Source organism: Coenobita brevimanus, chromosome 27 (genome assembly GCF_032717465.1).
Source record: "Coenobita brevimanus isolate Jiangsu-jjx chromosome 27, ASM3271746v2, whole genome shotgun sequence".
Classification (NCBI taxonomy): Eukaryota; Metazoa; Arthropoda; class Malacostraca; order Decapoda; family Coenobitidae; genus Coenobita; species Coenobita brevimanus.
Window position 1 is genome coordinate 19,109,196 of NC_136980.1, and position 22,565 is coordinate 19,131,760.

Genomic DNA, 22,565 nt, shown 5'->3' on the forward strand with positions numbered 1-22,565 from the left:
TGTGTTGCTTACGAGTTTGGTACCTGTATGCAGTGAAGAATGCATCAGCCTTCTCCACCATTTGGCTGGCATCCCTTACCTGGCAGATCTTAAGCTGAGCCATAAGCTCAGCAGGTGACGACTTTTTTATTTGTGTGCGCAGCATAAGGTCAATTATCCCCTCTCGCATGGGAGGGGTTTCATCTTTCTCCATCCACTCATCTAAGTAAACAGTAAGCCGATCAAGGAACTGAACAGCAGTCTCCTTTTCTTGTAGACGTGCCCTCATAAACTGACTCCTGGTGTTGTCAACTGTGAGACCGTATGCTTTGATGAGAGCGGCCTTCATCATCTCATACGTGAGATTGTCTCCACGAATTTTGTGGAGAATATCGAGGGCAGGGCCCTCAAACAAGCTAAGAAACTGGAGCTGCTTAGCTGCCTCATCCAGCTGGTACAGCTACGCCATGTCTTCAAAATGAGCTATGAACTGCTCGATTTGCTTGTCTTCCTTGTACGAAGGAAGCTTGAGGCGCAGGGTTGCCAGAACATGTGCAGGGAGAGTGCTCGTGGAGCTTGGGTCGGCTGCACCAGATGTGCCTGAAGCCAAGGAGTCTTGCTTGAGCTTCAACATCTCAAGTTCATGTTTTTCACGTGCCCTCCACTCAGCACGTTCATGTTCTCATTCTCTCTCTCGTTGTTCTCGCTCATATTCGTGCTCTCTCTTGAGTTGTTCTCGCTCGTATTCGCGCTGTTCTCGCTCGTGTTCACATTCTCTCTTGCGTTGTTTGCATTGTTTTCGCTCGTGTTCACGTTCTCTCTCCCGTTCCTCGCGCTGTTCTCTCTGATGTTCACATTGAATTCTACGCTCTTCACGGGCATCACTCTCACGTTGCTGTTCATAACTAAACCGTGAGAGCATATATTCTTTAATTTCTTGGGGATCGGTAAGCCCCATATCATTGGCTTCCTGTACATATATATTAGTAGCCATGATGCTAACTCAGTTAAGGCTAAGTAGACTAAAGACTAAGTACTGACTGCTGTTTTGCTGAGAAATACTAATAATAAAAAATAAAAAATATAGGCACAGGTTGGTGGTGACCAGTTTTATCTAGTTAAACTGATAAAGAAAATAAGAAAGAAAATGCAACAGACTGGGAAAACTATTACGTAAAATTAATAAAGATGAACTAGTAACCACCAGTAAGATAGTGCCTATAGACTTTAATGATAACAAATACCTAGCTGTGAGTGAGTGAGTATTATTTCGTTAATAACTTTAGAGCTAGGAGTTAATAACCTGGAATGAGGTCGCCAGATGTCACAAGGAGATGTAAATTTAAGAATAAAAAATGCTCGATATTAATTGAAAGTAGAGACAAGGAACTGACTTGTGAAAATCAAGTAGTGAGTTTTACTTTATGCTAGCTTACCTCGCCGATTCTCTAAGGGCGAGAATTTATAAACTTCCTCAACAGTACACAGCAGAGACTAATTACTCACGAGCACTGATTGTAAGTACTGTTAGCCCCATGAGAAAGTGGCTCCACCCCTGACAATCAATAACTAATACTACTAATAATGGACAGGTTCTTGCCGGTGCTTAACTCCTGGCTGGCACAATGGATTTAAGTTTGATACAAAAGAACTGGCCTAAATACCAGTTGTGAATAATGTAAGGAGTTTGTGCAAACAAGGAGTGGCAAACCGAAGTAAACTTAATGTGGAGAAATAAAACACGATTCTAATTACATTAAACTCAAAGAAAAGAACTGTAAATTTATTGATTACAGTAAAATAAATTTACGATATATGAATCTCAAAATGAATTCAAGAGGGGAATTCACAGTCACAGAGGGACTCATGAATTCAAATAACAAAGGAAATACACTCACTTGCTCATTCAAAGCTAATGAAACTTAAGCCTAAAAAAAACGAACAGAAATACTGGTCAGTGGAGGGATGGAGCTGAAACTGCGAAAGACTGGGCGTCTGCGTGTCGAACACCAACCGCTGCTATTTGCTGCTAAGCTCACTTCACCGATCACCATCTAGGTGGAGATTCAGGAAATTGCTGTACAACAGAGATGCTGCTCTCTACGCTGGGCACAAACGATCCTATTCTTGAGGCGGTCCAAAGCTGACTGAGTTCAAACTGAGAAAGGGGTGAGAGATGACCATGTTCACAGGAAGTAGGCGTGGCCTAACTTCAACGGTCAACGGTGAGAGGACGAACGATATACACACGCAATAAAATTACTCAGTGAAAGCACTAATGTCGTGCATAAGAATGGTCACTTATGAAACAGTGACAAATGTTCTGAAAACCATCCCGATCGAAGTGCATATGAGGACGATTGAACTGAGTGATGCCCAGTGGGAATTCCACCAGAGTTCGTGGTTTTCTCACCAAAGTACAATGTCACTAATTTGTATAAATACACAATCGCACGAATTCGTGACAGCTAGCCACGGGCACTTTTGTCCCCACTATTTCGCCAAACATTGGGAACCTTCTACAGGTCATACCACTGGGTAGAATTAGCTGAAATTTCGCATAGAAATGTCCTGTATGTCAGAATAGGTCCACGGTGTGAGTGCATATCATAGGGGACCGCGTGGCAGATATTTCTTTTAAATCAATTGCAGCAGCAATCATGTGCTTTTACAGCAAATCACAATCTGTTATATATACACTAAGTGTATAAGACTTTTTTATAGTCACCCACATGGATGCACATTGCCTTCGATATGTAATGAAAATTGCCATAATAAATTAAATACCATTTGGGTAAAAACACAATATTCTCAGTCTTTATAGCAATTGATACTGTGTAGTAATATCCATGTAGTTTAATAATATATGATCTTGTTTCCTAAATTTGATAGTAAATATCTATGGCAAAATATTCAGTTGCTCGAGTTATGTTCCTCTCATTAACTGCTGTTGTGACGTGGTGTCTGATGTTGATATCGTGACTGTTTACGCCAAGCTGAGAAATAAATTTCCACTGCTTACAGTACATTACAGGAGCAACACTTAGACTACTCTGTACTGTTTCCTTAGCCTACAATTTTTGTATTCGGTATTCCCTTTCCATTCATGACAAAGACCAAGCAGGAAACCAGATTGTGTCGAGGCTACACATCTTAATACTACCATGTAGAGGTTCAAGACATTAAGAACAGATATACCATTAGCTTTTCAGTATTACATTACTTATCACACAAAGGATTTATTGAAATATCCTATTTTGACTCCTCGAAGGTGAAGCTGGAAATGTAGCAAAATGTACTTGGGAATCTCGAAAATACTTTTTAAGATTTTGTTATTAAGATCTTGTTATTAAGCTGTAAAGAGGCAGGTGAATAACCACCAAATAGAATGCAAAATCATCAGACACCAAAAAAACTTTCCAAGCACTGGCATGTGTTCTATTCGGCTTCAAAATTAGTAATGTTATGGAGTGAATTCGACAGGAGAGGACACTCTGACCCGTTTGCCCTGATACGTTGGTTTCTTACCAGCTACTATTCAAAGTAAATATATGCATTATGCATCAGAATCCAAAGTTCTGGATATGTCAATGCATTTGTTCGAAATGTTGCCTCTCGAGCGGAATTTGTTTCTCATGCCTTTACTAACAGACACCGTTCTTCAGCGAAATAAATTCGTCCTGCAATATGCAGAGCAAAAGTGAGGCATCGTTGTACAAATGGGGTTAAAAACATTAAAGGACTATGTTCGTGATATGATGTTGTACGATAGTGATCTTATGTTCATGATATATTAGTCAATGTATTTACTGCTACATACATCATTTGCAAGTTACTGACAGCTTTGGCCATTGTATCAAGGTTTGCTTGGAATTAGCAACCAAGTAAACCCTTAACTTTAAGAGAGGATAAGGCCTTGAATTATATTTCTTCTCTTCCCAGAGTTTGCTATTCAAATAACGAGATCTTGGTCGAACTGGAGAGGTAACTCCATGTCTGGAGTGGTTACCTACTCTGAACACAATAGTTCGGCTGTAGCACAAGTGGTATCATATGAACGTCATGACACTGAAGGATTTACCTTCCTGAGTACAATAATCTCTATTAGATTTATCAGTGCTTCATACAGCCAATTTTCTTCAGCACTGGGAGAGAAATCGCGTTGTGAAGGGGCCATTGGAGAATATGTAGATCCGTCACTGTAAATGGTCTACCCAGAGCTGAAGATAATCATCTGATGTAAGGAACAATAAAATTTAAGTCATGATAGTGTAGGAGTAAATGACACTTCACGATTAACCATATGAGAGATCCAAGCATCCCCCCCCCCTCCTCCCCCGTCACGTGGTGCAGTTCACCGTCAGTCTACTAATAAGCCATGTACTCTGGCTTCAACATTTCTCCTTCCTCCCAGAACGCGAGAGGCTATGCTTCTGTCTCCTACTGTTTTGTTATGTGCTTATTGTTCTATATTTCAGGTAACACAATGCTCACCACAGCAGGCAGGGAGATGCCGGCAAACTTTTGATCTTGATAAGTGGAATGAAGCCGCATGACCAAAAATTCAAACAAACTTATGACAATTTTTGCTTCATTCACGTAATAAATTAATTTCCATTTAGGACTATGAAATGTAAAATGTTCATTTCTTTTCTTTTTCTTAAAAATACAAATCACAGTCGCAGGAGAAAATTATCGATATTTTGTTTTGAAGGATTATAACCAGGAAAGGAAAATGTAAAAATATTTCTGTGTCGTTTGTTTTTCTGGAAATATCAAACCGAGTATCGAGAGAGAAAAATATATGCTATTTTGCTTCGCAGAAATGTGTAGGAAAAGGAAATGTCGAATCACCCTACGTGTTTTGGTCATCCTAAAGCAATGAACGCATGTCATAAAGGAAGCTGGTTGAAAATTTGCTTGTGAATCTGCGAGCTTGATTATATGCACAACTTAGCCTTGCCAATACCCTCGGACTTATATACATCTTTATACACAAAATTATTTCGGAGAAAATGTCTGAGTTCAAAGCACTAAGAAATTTGATGGACTGCAATTTGAATTTGAGGGGAGGATGGAGGAGCTACTGAATTTTGGTGATTCCATTGCAATATATGTCCAGTGATAACATGTCTCCTGTTCCCTTCCCAACAAAATGGTATTAATGTTCCGATTTGTGTGCTACCTTTTGTTTTGTTTTTTAACTGTGTTTCTGTTACTGGGTATCACATCTGTGGCAGTGGGAATATCAGGCCGCACTTGGATCAATCTGATATTGTCCAGGTTTTTCCTTCATGATATTGGTTCAGCCAAGCACGACATAGACATTTTCTCTACTCTTTTTTTTCTTTTTTTTTCTTTTTTTAATTTCAGACCGTCTTCGTAAACCTACTGAATTGTAAATGTTACTCTCGATTCTGACAGGTATGACAGCCGTGGCAGCGAGTCACCATTTTAAGATTACACAGAGAGGTACTACAGCAATGCCTTTGTTCGCTGCTCAGTTGCTTGGAATATGGCCGACCACGAAAACCCTCTTCATTAACCGTCGCGTCACAGTCTCCTCAACTAACGGAAAGTCATCGAAGAGGGAGGGAGGAGTGTAATATTAATAAACACACAATCGGGGGAAATGGGATCGAACTTGCGTTCTTTCAGACACCTGCTCAATTTCTAACCACTTTGCTGTTCCTAGGACCCGGTGGCAGGCTCTGGGTGGGATGGCGTAAGGGACGGATCTGTGCCGCCCCCTGAATGTTCACAAGTCCCATTCCTGGCTGTGGTATCCAGGCAGTTATCGTACAGGGGCCAAGAGGACTGTCTCTACCTCAATGTCTTCACTCCACAGGTTGGTTATATTCTCTTTCACTACTCTGAGCTCTTGTTTTTCTTAGTTATGAGCAGTCTTAGGTAAACAAGTCAAGGCAAACCATTTCGGAGTTGAATAAGCCATGCAGTGGTTTTTAGACATTCCACATGTACTGATTCCATGTGTGCCTCACGACATTATGTTGTTTTACCTTAGCGGTGCCAATACTTACGAAATCAGTGGGAGACAAGAACATGGTAAGCTCTTTTCTGAGTTGTTTGGTTTAAGGAATTTAATGGAAATACTCCAAAACGTGTAGAATGTCGTTATAATAGCTCCAAAGATGGCTAACTTCAAGATAACTGCCATAACTAACTAAAAATACAGACAAGAAGCCTTGGACCAGGACTGACCAACAGGTGCCGACTAAGGACCAAACAAAGGACATGGTAAGGATTGCAACATCATATATAAGGGGTGTGAGTGATGAGGTGAGAGAGATTATCCACGTGCTTGAGGGTGCAAAAGAAGACATATGTAGACTGACTGAGGTTGAATGGAGAGGTGAGAGTGTGAGAAAGTGAGAGTATGGATGGGGTTGATACGCAGCAGTAGGTGAGAATGAGAGGAAAAAAGAGAGAGCTTGTATTGTTGTGTGCAAGACATGGAATTAGAACATAAGAGAGTATGGATCAGTTTGTTCAAGGATTGTGTGGGTAAAATGTAAAGTAGGATTGCAAATATGGATAATTGTGTGTGTGTATGCGCCAACGCAAGATCGTACATGCAGAGTGAAAGAAGAGTTATGGGCAAATGTGGAAGCATGCATGGAAAAGTTTGAGAGGGATATGAGAGTGTTTTTGATTAGAGATATGAATGGAAAGGTAAGGAATGTGAAAGTGGATGGAACAGTTGGTGAGTGGGGTGTGCCTGCAGAAGTGGATGAGAATGGAAATGCTCTAGTGGACATTTTTGAGGAGAGGGGGTTGATGATAGCCAGTACCTTCTTTAGGAACAAAATGATCGACAATTATACGTGGCGAGTAATGACAAGGGTGGGTGGTGAACTGATTAAACGGAGAGCAGTGATACATTATGTGTGTGTGGATGACAAAATGTGAAAGTATGTAATGGATGCAAGAACATACAGAGTTTAGGGGGGTGGACTTTCTGAGCACCACTTGGTGGTGCTGACAGTCAAGGTTCAGGTACAATGAAGGGGTAGGAGGGAAGGAAAGGAAGCTATAGTCCATGCAAGGAATGTTGAAAAGTTGCACGAGGATGGAAAAAAGGCATAATATATGAGAGTTGTGGAGGAGTGACTGGGTAAATAATTATGATGTAGAGCAGATGGGGGAGGAGGAAAGTGTGTGCAAGATATTCACAGAAAAAATCTGTGCAGCATGTGCGGCGGCGTGTGGGATGAAGAGAAGACGAAAGGGGGTGGAAGGAACAGCATGGTGGAAGGAAGAAGTTAGACAAACTGTGGCACAAATGAAGAAAGCATATAGTTAGTGGATGGGAAACAGAGGCATGGAGGAAGTTGACAGACGGAGGAGACAGTTATATAGAGAGAAAAGATTAGTATGAGAGAGTAAGAAGAGCGTGGATGAGGAATTTGGAAGAAATTCGAGTATAAAGTGAAGGGAATGTACGAAAATGTTCTAGAAAGAGGTGAAGAGAGTTGGACGGGGTGGTAAAGAAGCTAGTAGGGAAGTGAAAGATAAAACTAGTAGACTGCTAGTGAAGAGCCTAGAAAAAGTAAGCAGATTGAGAGAACACTTTAAGGAACTATTAAGCATAGAGAATGAAAGTAATGCGAGTATTAGAGGCTGGGGAATGGCTGGGAGAAGGAGGGAGATGAGAAAGGAAGAAGAGATCAGTAGGATGGAAGCAGTGGAAGTAATGAAGAAAGTCAAAACAGAGAAGCCCCAGGAACTGATGAAGTGTGTGGTGAAATGCCGAAGCATGTGGAAGACAGTAGCAGAATGGATATGGAAGTTGTGCAGATTGGCCAGGGAGGAAGGTGGTGCAGAGGACTGGGAGTCAGATATAACTGTTCCCCTGTACAAAGGAAGAGGGGAAAAAGAAGTGTGTGTTAATCATAGGGACGTTTGTCTTCTTAGTGTAGTAGGAAAAGTATATGGTAAGATATTTATTGACAGAGTCAGGGAAATAACAGAGGAGTTATTTGGAGAAGTACAGAGGTTATAGGAAGGGAAGAGGTTGTGGAGATCAGATATTCATTCTAAGGTCTTTTGTGGAAAATTTTCTAGAGAATGGAAAGAAGCTGTATGTGGCCTACATAGATTTAGAGAAACCATATGACAGAGTGGTGCGACAATGAATGTGGAAAAGATTAAGAATATATGGAGTATAGAAATGGGACGTTGTTGAATGTCGTAAAGAGTATGTATGGGCGTGCAACGGCTGCAGTGCATGTAGAGAGTGACCTGAGTGAATCTATCTTTCTGAATGTTGGATTGAAATAGGGATCTGTCATGTCCCCATTGTAGTTCAATCTGTATATGGATGGGGTTATATAAGAGATGCAAGATAGAACAGTGGATGTTGGAGTAGCCCTATTGAGGGAGGGCATTTGGAAGCTTCCCGTACTGTTGTTTGCAGATGATACTGTGTTGTTAAGTGAGAACGAAGGGTAACTGCAAGGTTAGGTGAATGAGTTTGGGAGAGAACGTAAGAAATGGAATCTAAAGGTGAATGTAGGGAAGAGTAAAGTCATGATCTTCGAGAGAAATGAAGTCACTGAATGTTCAGTGAGGTTGCCTGATAAAGAAATGGAAAATGTGAGTGGGTAGTGTGATGAGTAAGGACGGAAGCTTGGAGGACGAAGTGCTTGAAAGGGTGCAACAAGGAACAAAGGTTGCTGGTTCTTTGAAAGCAGCGATAAGAAATAAGAATATTGAGCATGGAAGTAAAAAAACGTCGCTGCATGATAGTATTGTGATTACAACTCTAGCGTATGGAAGTTAAGCTTGCACCTTGTTGGAAGGACACAAGTCAAGAGTGAGAGCAGTGGAAATGAGTCATTTTGAGAGGTGCATGTGGAGTTACATGAAGTGACAGACTGACAACTGAGAAAGTGAAGGAGCATTGTGGTGTGGATCTGGATATGATCGAAAGTGTTAGGAAGAATACATTTAGGTAGTTTGACCATGTGGGGAGGATGAAGAGTGAGAGACTAACGAGGAAAATGTATGTGAGTGAGTTGGAGAGGGAGAGAGGGAGGGGGAGACCAAGGATGAGATGAAGGGATGAGTGGAGCTGTATATGAGGGACATGGGTTTCAGCTTGGAGGAGGGCTGTGAAATGGCGGGTAACATGGAGACATGTAGGCGATTTGTTTGTGGCTACCCCTTGCGGGATTAAGGCGTGTGGCAACTGATAGATAGACAGATAGAAGATGATGAGAGCTGAAGAGTTTTACAAAGAAATGTATGCGTCAAAGACAAGAGTAGAAATAGGTACCGTAAAGTTTCAGTTGACACAAGTGAAATGCCAGAGGTAACACCAGATGTAGTAAATTTCTTTCTTGAAAGCACGATGATAGGAGAAGCCCCAGGAGAAGATGGAAATGTAGCAGATTTGCTGACAGATGCTGGAGCAGAAGTTCAAAACCGACAAGCCCACTTATTTATTCAGTGTATAAAGAAGAAAATTAAAAAAAAAAACATGGTGTAATGCAATAGTTATTTTGCTTTACAAGAAATGCAACTGAAAAAAATCCTTGACACTATCGACCTGTTAGTTTATTATCAGTTATTTTCAGACTTTTCACTAAAGTCCTCACAAACAGCAAATTTGCAAGAAACCACCCTCATGAGCCGACAGGATTTCGAAACGGTAATTCGACTACTGATCTTCTACACAAAATAAATCAGCTAGTTGAGTAAACTACAGAATATAATAAACCACTGTACTTATGTTCTGTCAATTACGAAAAGGCTTTCGACTCAGTGGAGTACATAGCAATTATAAATTCATTGCGAGTACAAGGAGTAAATGAGAACATTGTAAAACTACTCGAAAACATATACAAAATAGGAACCGCTATGGTTAAGGTAGTACATAAAGACCCCCCAAATTAAGAAAGTCTTAGAATATTTAAACTATCTACGATTTGCAGATGACATTGTCATAATCTCAGAAACAACAGAGACATTGGAAGAAATGTTAAATGTCCTAAACAGAGAAAGTCACAATGCAGGATTAAATTTAACCGGAGTAAAACTAATGTTTAATCGAAATACACGAAAGAGCGTCATCAAAATAAGTGGAAAAAGTCTTGAAGAATTCTTTGAGTACAGTCACAAAGGAGCACAAAAGAAAGTAAAGAGTAACAGAGTTGTTGCTCCTTTCGTGGCTGTTTGGTGCAGGGAAGGTTGTAAGTAACAAAAACTATTATATCAGTTAAAGACAAGGATGGAAAAGCAGGAAGGCTAACCCCCCCCTCCCTCCGCCAAACTCTAGCCGAAGCCCGGCAGAAAACAGAAAGAAGGATCGATATGCAGCACAGAAAAACTTTCATAGAAATCTCATCGGAAAGAGGGAGATGAAACCTCATTTTCCACTATCTACCTGGAAAGAAATGTAACATTGAGTCAACGATATTTAATGATATTGTTCTTCCGTCTTATCGTCGAAACTTTGAAAAAGGGGAAAAACTTGTGTACCAGAGAAATGTGTTATTTAAGAGTTGACATGCGTAGCTGGGAGTCAGATGATATATACTTATCGAAGTGATTCTTAAAGTTTAGTACTATATCACAGTTCACTGCACTGGAGGGTACTTTGTTCCATATATTTACAACTCTGTTAAAGAAGAAATGCTCAGCTTCACTTGACTGAAATAGTTTGCCGATAATATATGCCCATTACTCTAGTATAATTGGCGCGATCAACTGTGAAGAATTCATCGATAGCCATATTATTGTGTCCTTTTAATATTTTGAATACTTGAATTAAATCTCCTCATGACCTGCGTTTAGTTAAGGTATAGATTTTCATGGATTCCAAACGCTTCTCGTATGATTCACTTCTCAATTTAAGTGTCATCTTTGTCATCTTTCGCTGTTCTCTTTCAAGTTTCTTCATATCATTTTGATAATATGCTGACCAGAACTGAGCGCAGTACTCCACATATGGACGTACTAAAAGATTATACAAAGTGCGGGAAATATTTCTGGATTAATATTCGAATGCTCTATCAATAAAAAAAAAAAAAAAAAAAATACTGGCCTTTTTAAACATTTTCGTGCAATGTTTCTCTGGTCTCAAATCATTTACTATAAATCCTAAGTCTTTTTCGTGATTTACCCTATCAAATTGGACATTATTCGTGGTATAATAGCCCCATACGCTTTTCCTGCCTATTTAGTAGTTTACATTTATTAATATTGACATCCATTTGCCATGTATAGCCCAATTAGTCAGTTGATTAAAATCTTTTTGAATTGTCTACATGGGTAGTAGGGGTAGGCAGCCCCGCCCAGGGAAGTACTACCACCAAGGTAACAGGAAACTCAAGGAATAGCCTGGATTCCATTTTCTATCCTTGGCCTTGGTAGCTGGTTACACATCTTTCTGCCTCAGACATCAGAGGGCATCAGGCTGCCCTCTTTACACAATACACATATCCACATTATATGACATTGCCTTAAACCAGCCGTCCTCTCTCCAAAAAACACCGATCTTGTCATTACATATCATACCCATTCCACAACACATCCCTTCTCTCCCCCCCATAAAAAGAACCATGGCTGCTGCTATACTGGGAATCAGTGCGGTGGTTTCTCGGGTGACCACCACCGGCAAGGCTGTGTTGTCTGCACAGGGCCCTCCTGGTCGTCATCAAGCGACTGTGCCACCTCTAGTGTTGTGGCGCCTTAAAGCTGCTCGTCAGTGCAGTAAAATTTTCTTTTGCAATATTCGAGGACTTCACTCCAACATCAACTCTGTTCAGAATTTCCTCCAGTTTGAATCCCCTGATCTGCTATTTTTGACAGAGACACAAGTAAGCTCCACCTCTGATTTAGCTAGATTTAATTTCCCTGGTTATATCTTGATTCAAAATTTCAGACCCAAAGGAGGCGTATGTTGCCTTGCTCAATCAGAAATTGCCATGGAGGAGATTACTAAATTTAATTGTCCTTTTTTTCTACTATTCCATATGCAATTTAAATTCTTTTGGTAAAATTAAGTATTTCTGTTGTGTTTATCGTTCCCCGAATGCCCCACTAAAGCTGAGTTTATTTGACTCTCTGTCTTCACAACTAAGTGTCCTCAACATTAATACTGCATCAGAAATTACTATTCTGGGTGATTTTAATGTCCATAATGTTGAATGGCTCACTTATTCACCCAGAACTGATGACTCTGGTCTTGAATGTGAGCTATTTGCAGACTCATTTAATCTCACCCAGTTAGTCAGTCAACCCACCCGTGTACCAGACAACCCCGATCAAAATCCCCACCTATTGGACTTGTTTCTAACAACCAATTCAGATAATTATAATGTCGAAGTGAAGTCCCCCCTCGGATCCTCGGATTATTGTCTGATTCAAGCCACCAGTTTAACACCTACAACACCTTCCTGCTCTGAACCTGTCGTGGTGACTAAATGGCACTATGACAGGGCAGACTGGGAGGGACTCCAAAATTCATGGTTGTTCCTTGGACCTCCTTTTTCTCCCAAGATGCAAACTCCACATTGAGCCACATACAGGATTTCATTAAAGTCGGCATGGAAACATTCATTCCGCATCATAGTTACAGAAAAAGATGTAATTCTCCTAAATGGACAGAACATAAAACAATAGCCTATAACACTTATACAAGGACCAAAACCAAAGAAGCCTTTAACTATTATATAAATATCAGAAGCCATGCCAAAACTATTAGCAGTCTACCTAAATCAAACTTTCTACATAGACAAGCTAACAAACTACTAAACAACCCAAATGATAACAAAATATTCTGGTCAACCCTTAATTCATTCAAAACTAATTTCACTACCACCTTTTGCATTCCACCGTTACAGTCCCCCAGTGGAAATCTAGTAAGTGACCCACGTGGAAAAGCCAACCTTCTTGTTGAATTTTTTTTAACAAACTCAACCCTAAATTCAGAAAATCACAATATTCGTGTATTTGATTTTGATTCCTCTCAAATACCCCCTTTCATGATTCACACCAGATACGTACAAGCTGTATTACAGAATCTCTCAGCAGACAAAGCTGCTGGTCCAGATGAAAATGCTTCAATAGTACATATAAATTGCTCCTCAGTGTTGGCTCCTGTATTGGCAAAATTTTTCTGCTTATGCATCCGTACCTCAAGTTTTCCAGCCTCTTGGAAATAAGCAAATATCCATCCTCCTCCTAAAAAAGGAGCAACTACTGATCCATCAAACTATAGACCAATCGTAATAACTTCCATTCTCGGTAAAGTTTTTGAGACACTGATTAACAAACACATAGCCAAGCACCTAGAAATCAATAAATTAATCAATGATCGGCAGTATGGATTTAGACAAGAACGTTCAACTGTAGACATTCTTTGCCTTCTTACCCATCAGATTAACAAAACAAAAGACCAACATGGTAAAACACACACAATAGCACTTGATAATTCAAAAGTATTTGACACAGTATGGCACCGGGCCTTATTGTCTAAGATGTCATACAATGGCCTTGCATCACTGGTTCCTCTGATTTCTTCTTACCTTTATAATAGAAAAATACGGGTCATGGTAGATGAAAATTAGTCTCAGTTCATTCCATAAATGCTGGCGTACCTCAGGGATCAGTTTTGGCGCCTACCCTCTTTCTCATTCATCGATATTTTTACCGTTAGTGTTCTGATGAACTGGTTTCAATTGTGCCTCCCCTTCACATTTTCTCCCGAAATACTCGGGCAGCTGGGAGTGCCCATGAACTCACACTCTTTCCCTCACAATGCGGAACCTTTGCTTATCAAAATTCAATTATCCCCAGAACTACTACTCTCTGGAATTCACTTCCTGGGAGTTGCTTCCCAGAAACATTAAATCCACTTCAATTTAGGCTAAATCCAATTGTTATAAATATTATTTGAATGGAGGATGCCTTTAGGCACATGGACTTTTATTTTCTTTTGTTTTCCTTCCTCCATTCATTATCTATTTTATATATATATATATATATATATATATATATATATATATATATATATATATATATATATATATATAAAGAATAAGACCTAATACTGATCCCTGTGGTATTCCACTTGTAACGTCTTTTCAGTCTGATTCTTTTGCATTTATTACAACTCACTTCTTTCGTCTTGAGCCACTCTTCGATCCACCTGAGGACACTGCCACTGAAACCATGTGCCTGTAGCTTTTGAAAGAGTCTAAAGCTTTTTGTGTGGAACTTCGTCACAAGGCTTTTCAAAATCGAGATAGGCAACTTCGACATATTTAATCTCGTTTTACATGTTCAGTGCATCGTTATAAAAGTCCAGCAGATTCGTGATACAGTAGTGATTATTCCGAAAACCATGCTGCAAATCTTTAATGAGATAGTTTGTTACTGTTTCTCAAACTTGTCTCTGATAATAGTTTCAAGGAATTTGCAAACCACGGATGTTTAACTAATTGGGCAGTAAATTTCTGGTTGTGCTTTCCTTCCTTTTTGAATATCGGGGTTACGTTGGAAAGCATCCATTGGTATGGCACCTTATTGTTCTTTAGTGATAAGTTGGAAAGTTCAGATAACGGCTTTGATATTTCATTCTGCATTTTCTTTAATATGTTTGGAGATATTTTATCCTGTTCCGGTGTTTTATTTTTTCCATTTATTTGCTGATTGCAAGTAGAACATCGCCTTCACTAACTGTAATGTCATCGATTTGTTGCAGTTTTCTATGGGAACTGGGGAAATTGCATGAATCCAATGGATATTTTCTATTATAAATACCGAAGTGATGAAAGTATCGGTATTGAAAATTATCGCCCTTTTAGTTTCATCATCAGTATGCTCTCCAATATCTCTGATTAGGGGTCGGTTTTTGTAGTTATTACCTTTTCGCTTCAGATGTAACTGAAAATTTTGGGGGATTTGATACGATACTGGCATTATGCACCTCAAGGGTTTTCTAACTGCGTTTAATCAATTTCATGGCAAACGAAAAAAAAAAAAAAAACGCATTATAGTGTGACGGAAAGCTTTCGGTAAACATAAAGACATCATGAACTGTATACCAGTATGTATAAAATAAAGGAATTGACGAATGTAAAATCTCAGCTATGACGCACGATTGTGAAACCTTGAAACTAACTAAATCAATGGAAAACAAATTAATCTGTTCCCAAAGAGCAATGGGAAGGTCGGTGTTAGAATATCTCTGAGACACAGGAAGCGACAAACTTGGGCGAGAGATCAGACTAAAGTCAAAGACATTATAGATGTTATAAAAGAACAGAAATGGAGATGGGTAGGTCATGTAGCAAGAATAAGGAATAACCGATGGAGCAAGGGGCTGACTGACTGGACTCCAAGAGATTACAAGCCTAGCAGAAAAGGCCAGCAGGAGGTGGAGAGATGAGATAGAGAAGTTTGTAGTTAAAATCTGGCAGAGATTGGTTCAGTCAAGGAATTCGTGGAGAAGGTTGGAGGCATTTGTTCAGCAGTGGGCTTGCAATGGCTGATGGTAATGATGACAATACATATTTATATGTATATACATGAGAGAGAGAGAGAGAGAGAGAGAGAGAGAGAGAGAGAGAGGTAACAACGTTTGTTGTAGGTAATAGTCTTAAGTAATAATTTCTCCTGAACTAACTGGTATGAAGTTATAGCCTGCGTTGCACACAGGAAGACCCGTGTTTGGTAATTCGAAGCTTCTGTCACTGCACGAGTATCACTCAACTCCAAATGTTCCTCGTGCAGTCATTCAAAGCTTCTAACTACCATCACGTCTTCGCACAGGATGAAACCTAAACTACAATTTCCCTCCAGCCATGGATAAGGGTAAAGAGTGAGTAGAAATTTTGGTTCATGACATTTGATCTATTATACTACCATGCCAACGCAGCCTGGTGATGGCGGTGCAGGTCTGCCAGTGCTGGTGTTCATCCACGGCGGTGCTTTCTTCGCCGGAGGAGCCATTCGATACTCTCCTGATGTCATCCTCGATCGCGACGTCGTCCTGGTCGTCCTCCAGTACCGCCTGGGCATCTTAGGTGGGGTAGGACATGATCAGCCTGACTCTCACTCAATACAACTCCATTGTTCTGTTAGTTATATCCTGATGATTTTATTCGGTTGAGTCACAGGGAAGTAGTGTACTGGTGTCATTAACCCTCTCCTGTTTGATAAAATCGAGTATTCTGCTGCAGCTAACATGTGACGATTTTATTCACCTGACAGTCATAATGGCCTGAGAGTGTTCTGAGCTTGAAGTATACTTTCTTTGGGTGCATAATAAGGCTACTTTGCTAAAACTTCTTTCAGTGCGAGAATCCTACTGAGTCTACCAGGACAGGTCACAAAATTTTAACCCATTATATTTATAATAACCTAACCAAGCAGTCTTAACCAACCTTATTTAATACTAACCTCAGCCAATTCTACTCTAACATTGAAATAATACCTTGTAGGTGCGGGTTTCTGTTCATAACGAATAGACTAGCGCAGTGTCTAATTCATTCTGTCAGGTGACGCATTTACAAATAAATTCTGGTGTCACCAGTCAGCATTCGTTTTTTGAAACAGACTGCATGAGCTATAGAGTGGTTAGATACAGCATTATTTACCCACTTCAGTGCGGGGGGCCATTCCAAAGTTGAATATTGTCGACCGGTAGCCTTAGGAATAGAATATATATGACCACCAGAATTCAAGGGGATTTCAAAAGGGGGAGACTGGTTTTTGAAGCTGAGCTATAACCATGAGTACTCTTAAAGGTGCTAAGCTTTAATATTTTGGAAATTAGCTGAAAAATTTGGCAAACATGGAATTTAATTGTCACTGGCACAGCAACATATGGCAACTACTGAACCCAACTAGTAGCAGGGCCGGATCCAGTACACTGGGAACAAAGGGTGTGGCTCTTAGCAGAATACAACTTGATGCATTTAAAAATTCAAAATTTAATTCCTTATCTCGTTTGTTATTATCACAGACGTACGGTAATGTGGGCAAACGCAATAGGAGATATTTATTGCAAACTTTGGTAAATAACACTGTTCATTTACTTTAAGTAATTACTGATTTGCCAAAAAATAAGGGAGCATACGCCTCCCACCTCCCCAAACCCCTAAATCCTTGCTTGATCGTGGTGTAGTGTGGGTGTTGGTGATTGCACTGTGGGTGAGGGTGGTTGGAGTGTAGTGTAGTGTAGGTAGTAATGGTTTAGTGTAATGTGGGTGATGGTGGGTGTAGTGTAATATGGGTGATGGTGGGTGTAGTGTAATATGGGTGATGGTGGGTGTAGTGTAATATGGGTGATGGTGGGTGTAGTGTAATATGGGTGATGGTGGGTGTAGTGTAATATGGGTGATGGTGGGTGTAGTGTAATATGAGTGATGGTGGGTGTAGTGTTATGTGGGTGATGTTGGAGATAGTGCAGTAGTGTTGATCATAGGTGTAGTGTAGTGTGGGTGATGACTGTAGTGTAGAGTAGTTTAAAACTGTGCTTATGAAAGTAGATGTACTGTAGTGGGTTGTCGGTATTAGTAAGTGGAAAATATTGCAGTCCATTGGTGTTTTATGTGGATGTAGTGGACGGTACTGGGAGTCATCGTGGGTGTTGTATAGTGTAGTGTGGGTGATGATTGCGTGGATGATACATGTACTAAGAGTTATGTTTAGTGGAGTGTAGCACAGTGCGAGTGATAGTGAGTGTAGTTTACTGTGCGTGGTGATGGGTGTAGTTTACTGTGCGTGATGTGGATATACTTGATGTAGTTGTTGTTCCTCTACCCCAGTCTGTTTGACCCAGCACACCCGTCGAATTAGGTAAGCAACTGCTCCTTTGAGATAGTCCCAGTGGTTCTCTACATCGCTGATGTTGAGTCTGCGTCTTTGTCTAGTATGTGTAGTGCAGTGTTCCATCCACAGTGTGGGTTATGCTGTGTGGACCTATTCTACAAGCGGAGCATCATTTTCCACGCTACAAGATAATACACCCACTATCAATCACACGTGTTTAGATCAACAGCCACACTACACTACACTACATTATTAACCGTAATGGTGGGTGTAGTGTAGTGCAGTGTATACAAAAGTGTAATTTGGGAGTTGATCGTTTTAGTACAACATGTGCGGTTGCTGAAGTTGTTGCTCAGCCCCAGTCAGCCTGGCCCTGCTGACCTGCCGACAACCGGAGTAGTCCCTTGGGTTCCTTCTGCTCATGATGTTGCGTCTGTGACGTGGCTCATAATTCTACAAGTGGGGCACATATTGTGTCCTACACTACCCAGTATCCATTTACATGCTGAGCACTCATCTTAATGAGCACAATAACTAACTGCTATTAATAGGGACTGGCAGCGTGAGAATAAAAGCAGTAGCGAATAATGAGACACGTCCAGAGAGAATATGCAACTTTAAAGTTAGAACAACATGACATTGTAAACCTGTCCCAATTTCCTCCCGGACTACAAGGGAAAGTTGCTCCACACATTGAGGTTCCAAAACACAAATACACTTTCTCCCTTACTCTTACTAACTGGACAAGACAGTTACGTTAGGTTAGCGCGACCAATGGAAGAAGTCACTCAATAGATGGAAATTTAACTCAATTACATAAATATCAAACACATTAAATGTAACTCAGTTAACATAATGACTCCTTTGTAGAGTATTGTATATTCCCTGGAACTCTTACTTACTGCAAGAATAATCACTCTTAACTCTCCCTACGATCAGGGACAAGTGTGACTATAATTACTCTTATAGAATTGCTTAATTCCTTGAGCAGAAGTTAACTGGCATTTAGTTGAACGATGCTTAGAGCATGTGAAGTTTTCATGCCTTGTATAACCACAAGTCTCCCCTGATCTCACTGACTTTTACTCACCAGCACTGCGCTATCCATGGCTGTGATTGCCTCCCACAACAGAAATGCTGTCTCTCGGACACTGCTCTCGTCTGTCCCCTCTGATCAGGTTCTGTTTCTCTTCTGATCTGGTCACCCTTAATGTCTGTCCTTGTATACACTTCCTTGATCACTGTCTTGCCCCGTACCTGCGTCACTGATACTTAAAATTAAAGATGCACCCATTAGTGCTCCCTCTCATTATATTCTACTAAAATTAATGTTACACTTACTAACACTCTTGTCATAACCTCCTTTTCTCACCTCATACCCCATAATGGATCATTGGTACTCCATGGAGAATGAAACAAGAGTCTGGCATGCATCAAGTACCCTACTGTCACATGTTTTCTGTCTCCTATTATCAATCTTCATTTCTTCTTCCTCTGCGACCTTCCGCATCTCCCTCCACCTCTGAGTCTTCTCTGCAGCTTCCCATGCTTCCTGCGGTTTTGTTCTAATCCCCTCATGATACTTACACCTGATGGTCTTGTAACTATGGAGGGCTGGATGATGCCCTGATCTAAGCCTAGGTAGTTTAACTCAGTCAGCTCTGAAAGGATGCATCTGATGGGTGGATGTCGGGATAGGGGGAGAGGGAACTTGTAACATAGATTCCCATCTAAGTATTGTACTACTCTGCCCATGAGATAAGTGTACTGGAATGTCTGAATGTGGATTTTTTTTTCTTTTTGTCGGCCTCTGGGCATAGGCTTCACAGGCTGTTCTCAAGGACCAGTGGTCCTCCTACATTCCATACACCTTCACATGTCACTACATCGGCGATAACACCCACCGCCCATATAAAGTACATGCTATGGCTGCCTCATACAGGACTGGTGTATTGATATTCTAGGGATAATTTTTCCACATGTAGGTGGGTATCCTGGTAGATCGGTGAGGTCTGCATCAGTGAAATTCAGCTTCCTAAAATGTTCCCTGCCCCACCGGGGATTCGAACCTTGGCCTAGTAAAACTGAAGGCAACCTCTGTACTGATTGGTGAATGTATTTTTGTGTCTGGCTGTGTTGTGTGGCTCTATTATGTAATGATGGGTGTTGCGTGTTAGCAAAGACTGCTACACAGAATGTGTGCCTTTCATATCAAGATATCCTCAAACTGAGAGGACTTTAGTTTCAAGGGTAAGTGGGCTGTGGGAGTGGTTTTGACGAAGCTAGCAATGTTGCATACAGACTTTTTCGTATGGTGTGCAAGGTGTTGTAGTGGGTGTCAGATAGGATAAGTGCCATGTCGGGGAAGCATAGGACATCACTGATCCATTATACTGATTTTATAGAGTAGGGAGAATGTAACGTTTGTTGCCCAAAACCTGACCATGAAAGTAAGTTGGATTTGGGGGTGAGGCGCCACTTAATGTCTTGTATATGACCCTTGAAAGCGGGCACTGAGTCATGTGTCACTCCAAGGATCTTAGAGGGGGAGAGGGGGAGCAAGTGCATTGTTAAGTGTCATGTTGGGGAAGTACCTGTTCTCCTAATTGCTGCAGATAGGTGTGGTGGTGGAATTTGCTGGAGCAAACGTCAGCTTGTTCTCGACCAATGCCTGAAGTGTGTAGATACAGCCTCGTTGCACTGTACAGGCTGTGTATGCGATGTGATGTGTGATATTATGGTACACTAATGTTATCTGATGGTGGGTGAGGTGTTTTGTGACATGAACGATGTTGGGTGTTGCGTAATGCGTATTGCTGTGTTGGTTATGGAGGGCATAGTACTGTGTATTGCAATTAAGAAAATATTACGATATAGGAAAGTAATAGGTGTGTTGTAAGTACCGTGAAGGGTTTCATTTTTTTTTTTTAAGGCATATACCATATTTAGTTTGTGTCTTAATTTAACGGCGTGATACATGGACAGAAATAATATGCAAATACTGTAGGGAGGTATCAGATATCCTAAGTTTCCTAGAGGGATGGATGGAAAATGAACGAGTTATAGGTAGGGCTGAGTGAAAGTGATGGTGTTCGGTGTCTCCGAGTTATAACTAAGTTTTGACAGCAAATAAATCCATCAGTAATCCCAATCTTGTTTTACACTAATAGGTGAGGTGGGGGGTGGGGGAACCAGATAAAGAAGGAGGAGAGCAGAACGTACACCCATTAAAAGGTTTCTCAAAATGGGACAGACATCAGTGTTCTGGCCATTCAAGGTCTTGAAACTTTTAGCAGGACATCATAGGCCCAATGTTTCACACACACACACACACACACACACACACACACACACACACACACACGCATACAGTGCGCTCCATCTAGTTTGGTAGAAATCATTCAGTTGGTTACCGAGAGAAATGTGAAAGACTGAGGGACGATAAGGACCATGAATGTGACCAAAGGATAAACTGAGTCTTAAGTAAAAAAAGCTGGCGGATTGAAATGGATCATAATTCTGAATATGCCATAAAGGTGAATTTGTTAATCGATTGAGAATGATCCTATTTTTTTCCCTTCATTCGGCTCTATATATCATGCTGCTATCAAATCCGTGGAACGAAACATAAGGGGCTCTGTTGTTTATCTCTTATAATTTTACTGCAGAACTGTACCATTTGCATCATTAGTTGGTGTGACCTGTAATGGGCATTTGATAGGATATACAAGTTCAGACACACGTGGAGGTGTAAGGTACGTCTACTTGTATACTTATCTTTCTTGTCACCAAAATCAAATAAAACAGCCTAAAATGCAGTTATTAATTTGCATGTCATGTACAGTCCCCTGCAAAAGTTCTGTTCCTCCTGCTGACCTTCAGTAACCCATAACCAGATTATTTTGGATAAATTTACATGTAAACACTATAATCTGTTTGGTTAGATTAACAGTTACTTTTAACTAACTGTTGGTTTTAACTCACAAAACTAATATGTTCTACTAGTAAGTTATGGATGGATTGGAATAAAACATAACTTTGCAGGCAGCTGCATTAAACATAGAACCATTTATAATGGGTAATCATCCGCTCAAAATTAATGTCACGCCATAAGCTGGCATTTCTTGTATGCACAATTTTTATTTATTTATTTATTTATATATTTACTTATTATTTTTCTAAATTTATTCATTGAGTATTCTTTCTCATTTAGGTTTTATGAACTTTACTCTTTAATGAAAATGACATCATGAAGTACCTCAAGATGACCCAAGCTGTGTTGCACAGTTCTTTAAAATGTTTTCATTCAAATCGTGAGGCAGTTGAACAGCCAGCTAACCTAAATTATGGTGGAACGTTAGCTATACTGCGTTTACTTGAAGTTTGCATATGGAGCCTTCCCCAGGTGCTTATCGCTGCCTCTGACTGGCTGCCGGAATGAGTGGCATTTACACCTGCGGAATGTCTTCACTATCTTTGCATTTCTTAGTTTTTCAGTTGCAGATCACATGAATGACAGTGCTGATCTGCACTGATAAACGAAGCCATAAAAGAGATTATTAGCGAAGGAAACACATTGGTAAAGCATATATCTTAAATTATATCTCCCGACACGTCGGTCGTCTGTATGACCCGGAATTATGAGATCATAGAACCGAGAACAGGTGCCAGATTCTTTTGTAACTGGAAAAAAAAGAAAAAAAAATGGAAAGACAGTGGAGACATCTCGTAGGTTCGAATGCCATTCAGACCGATATCCAGTCAGCTGCAGTGATAAGCAC

General features: G+C 40.4%; 1 protein-coding gene across 1 annotated transcript in view; it reads left to right on the top strand.

Annotated features, from left to right (window-relative positions):
* The window catches only part of LOC145394482 (venom carboxylesterase-6-like), a 145,121-nt gene that overhangs the window by 22,677 nt on the left and 99,879 nt on the right, over positions 1 to 22,565 (top strand). Inside the window, exons 3-4 of the mRNA XM_080268335.1 lie at positions 5,675 to 5,827; positions 15,887 to 16,034. Coding sequence (XP_080124461.1) covers positions 5,675 to 5,827; positions 15,887 to 16,034 — 301 coding nt within the window. The remainder of the gene's footprint in view (positions 1 to 5,674; positions 5,828 to 15,886; positions 16,035 to 22,565) is intronic.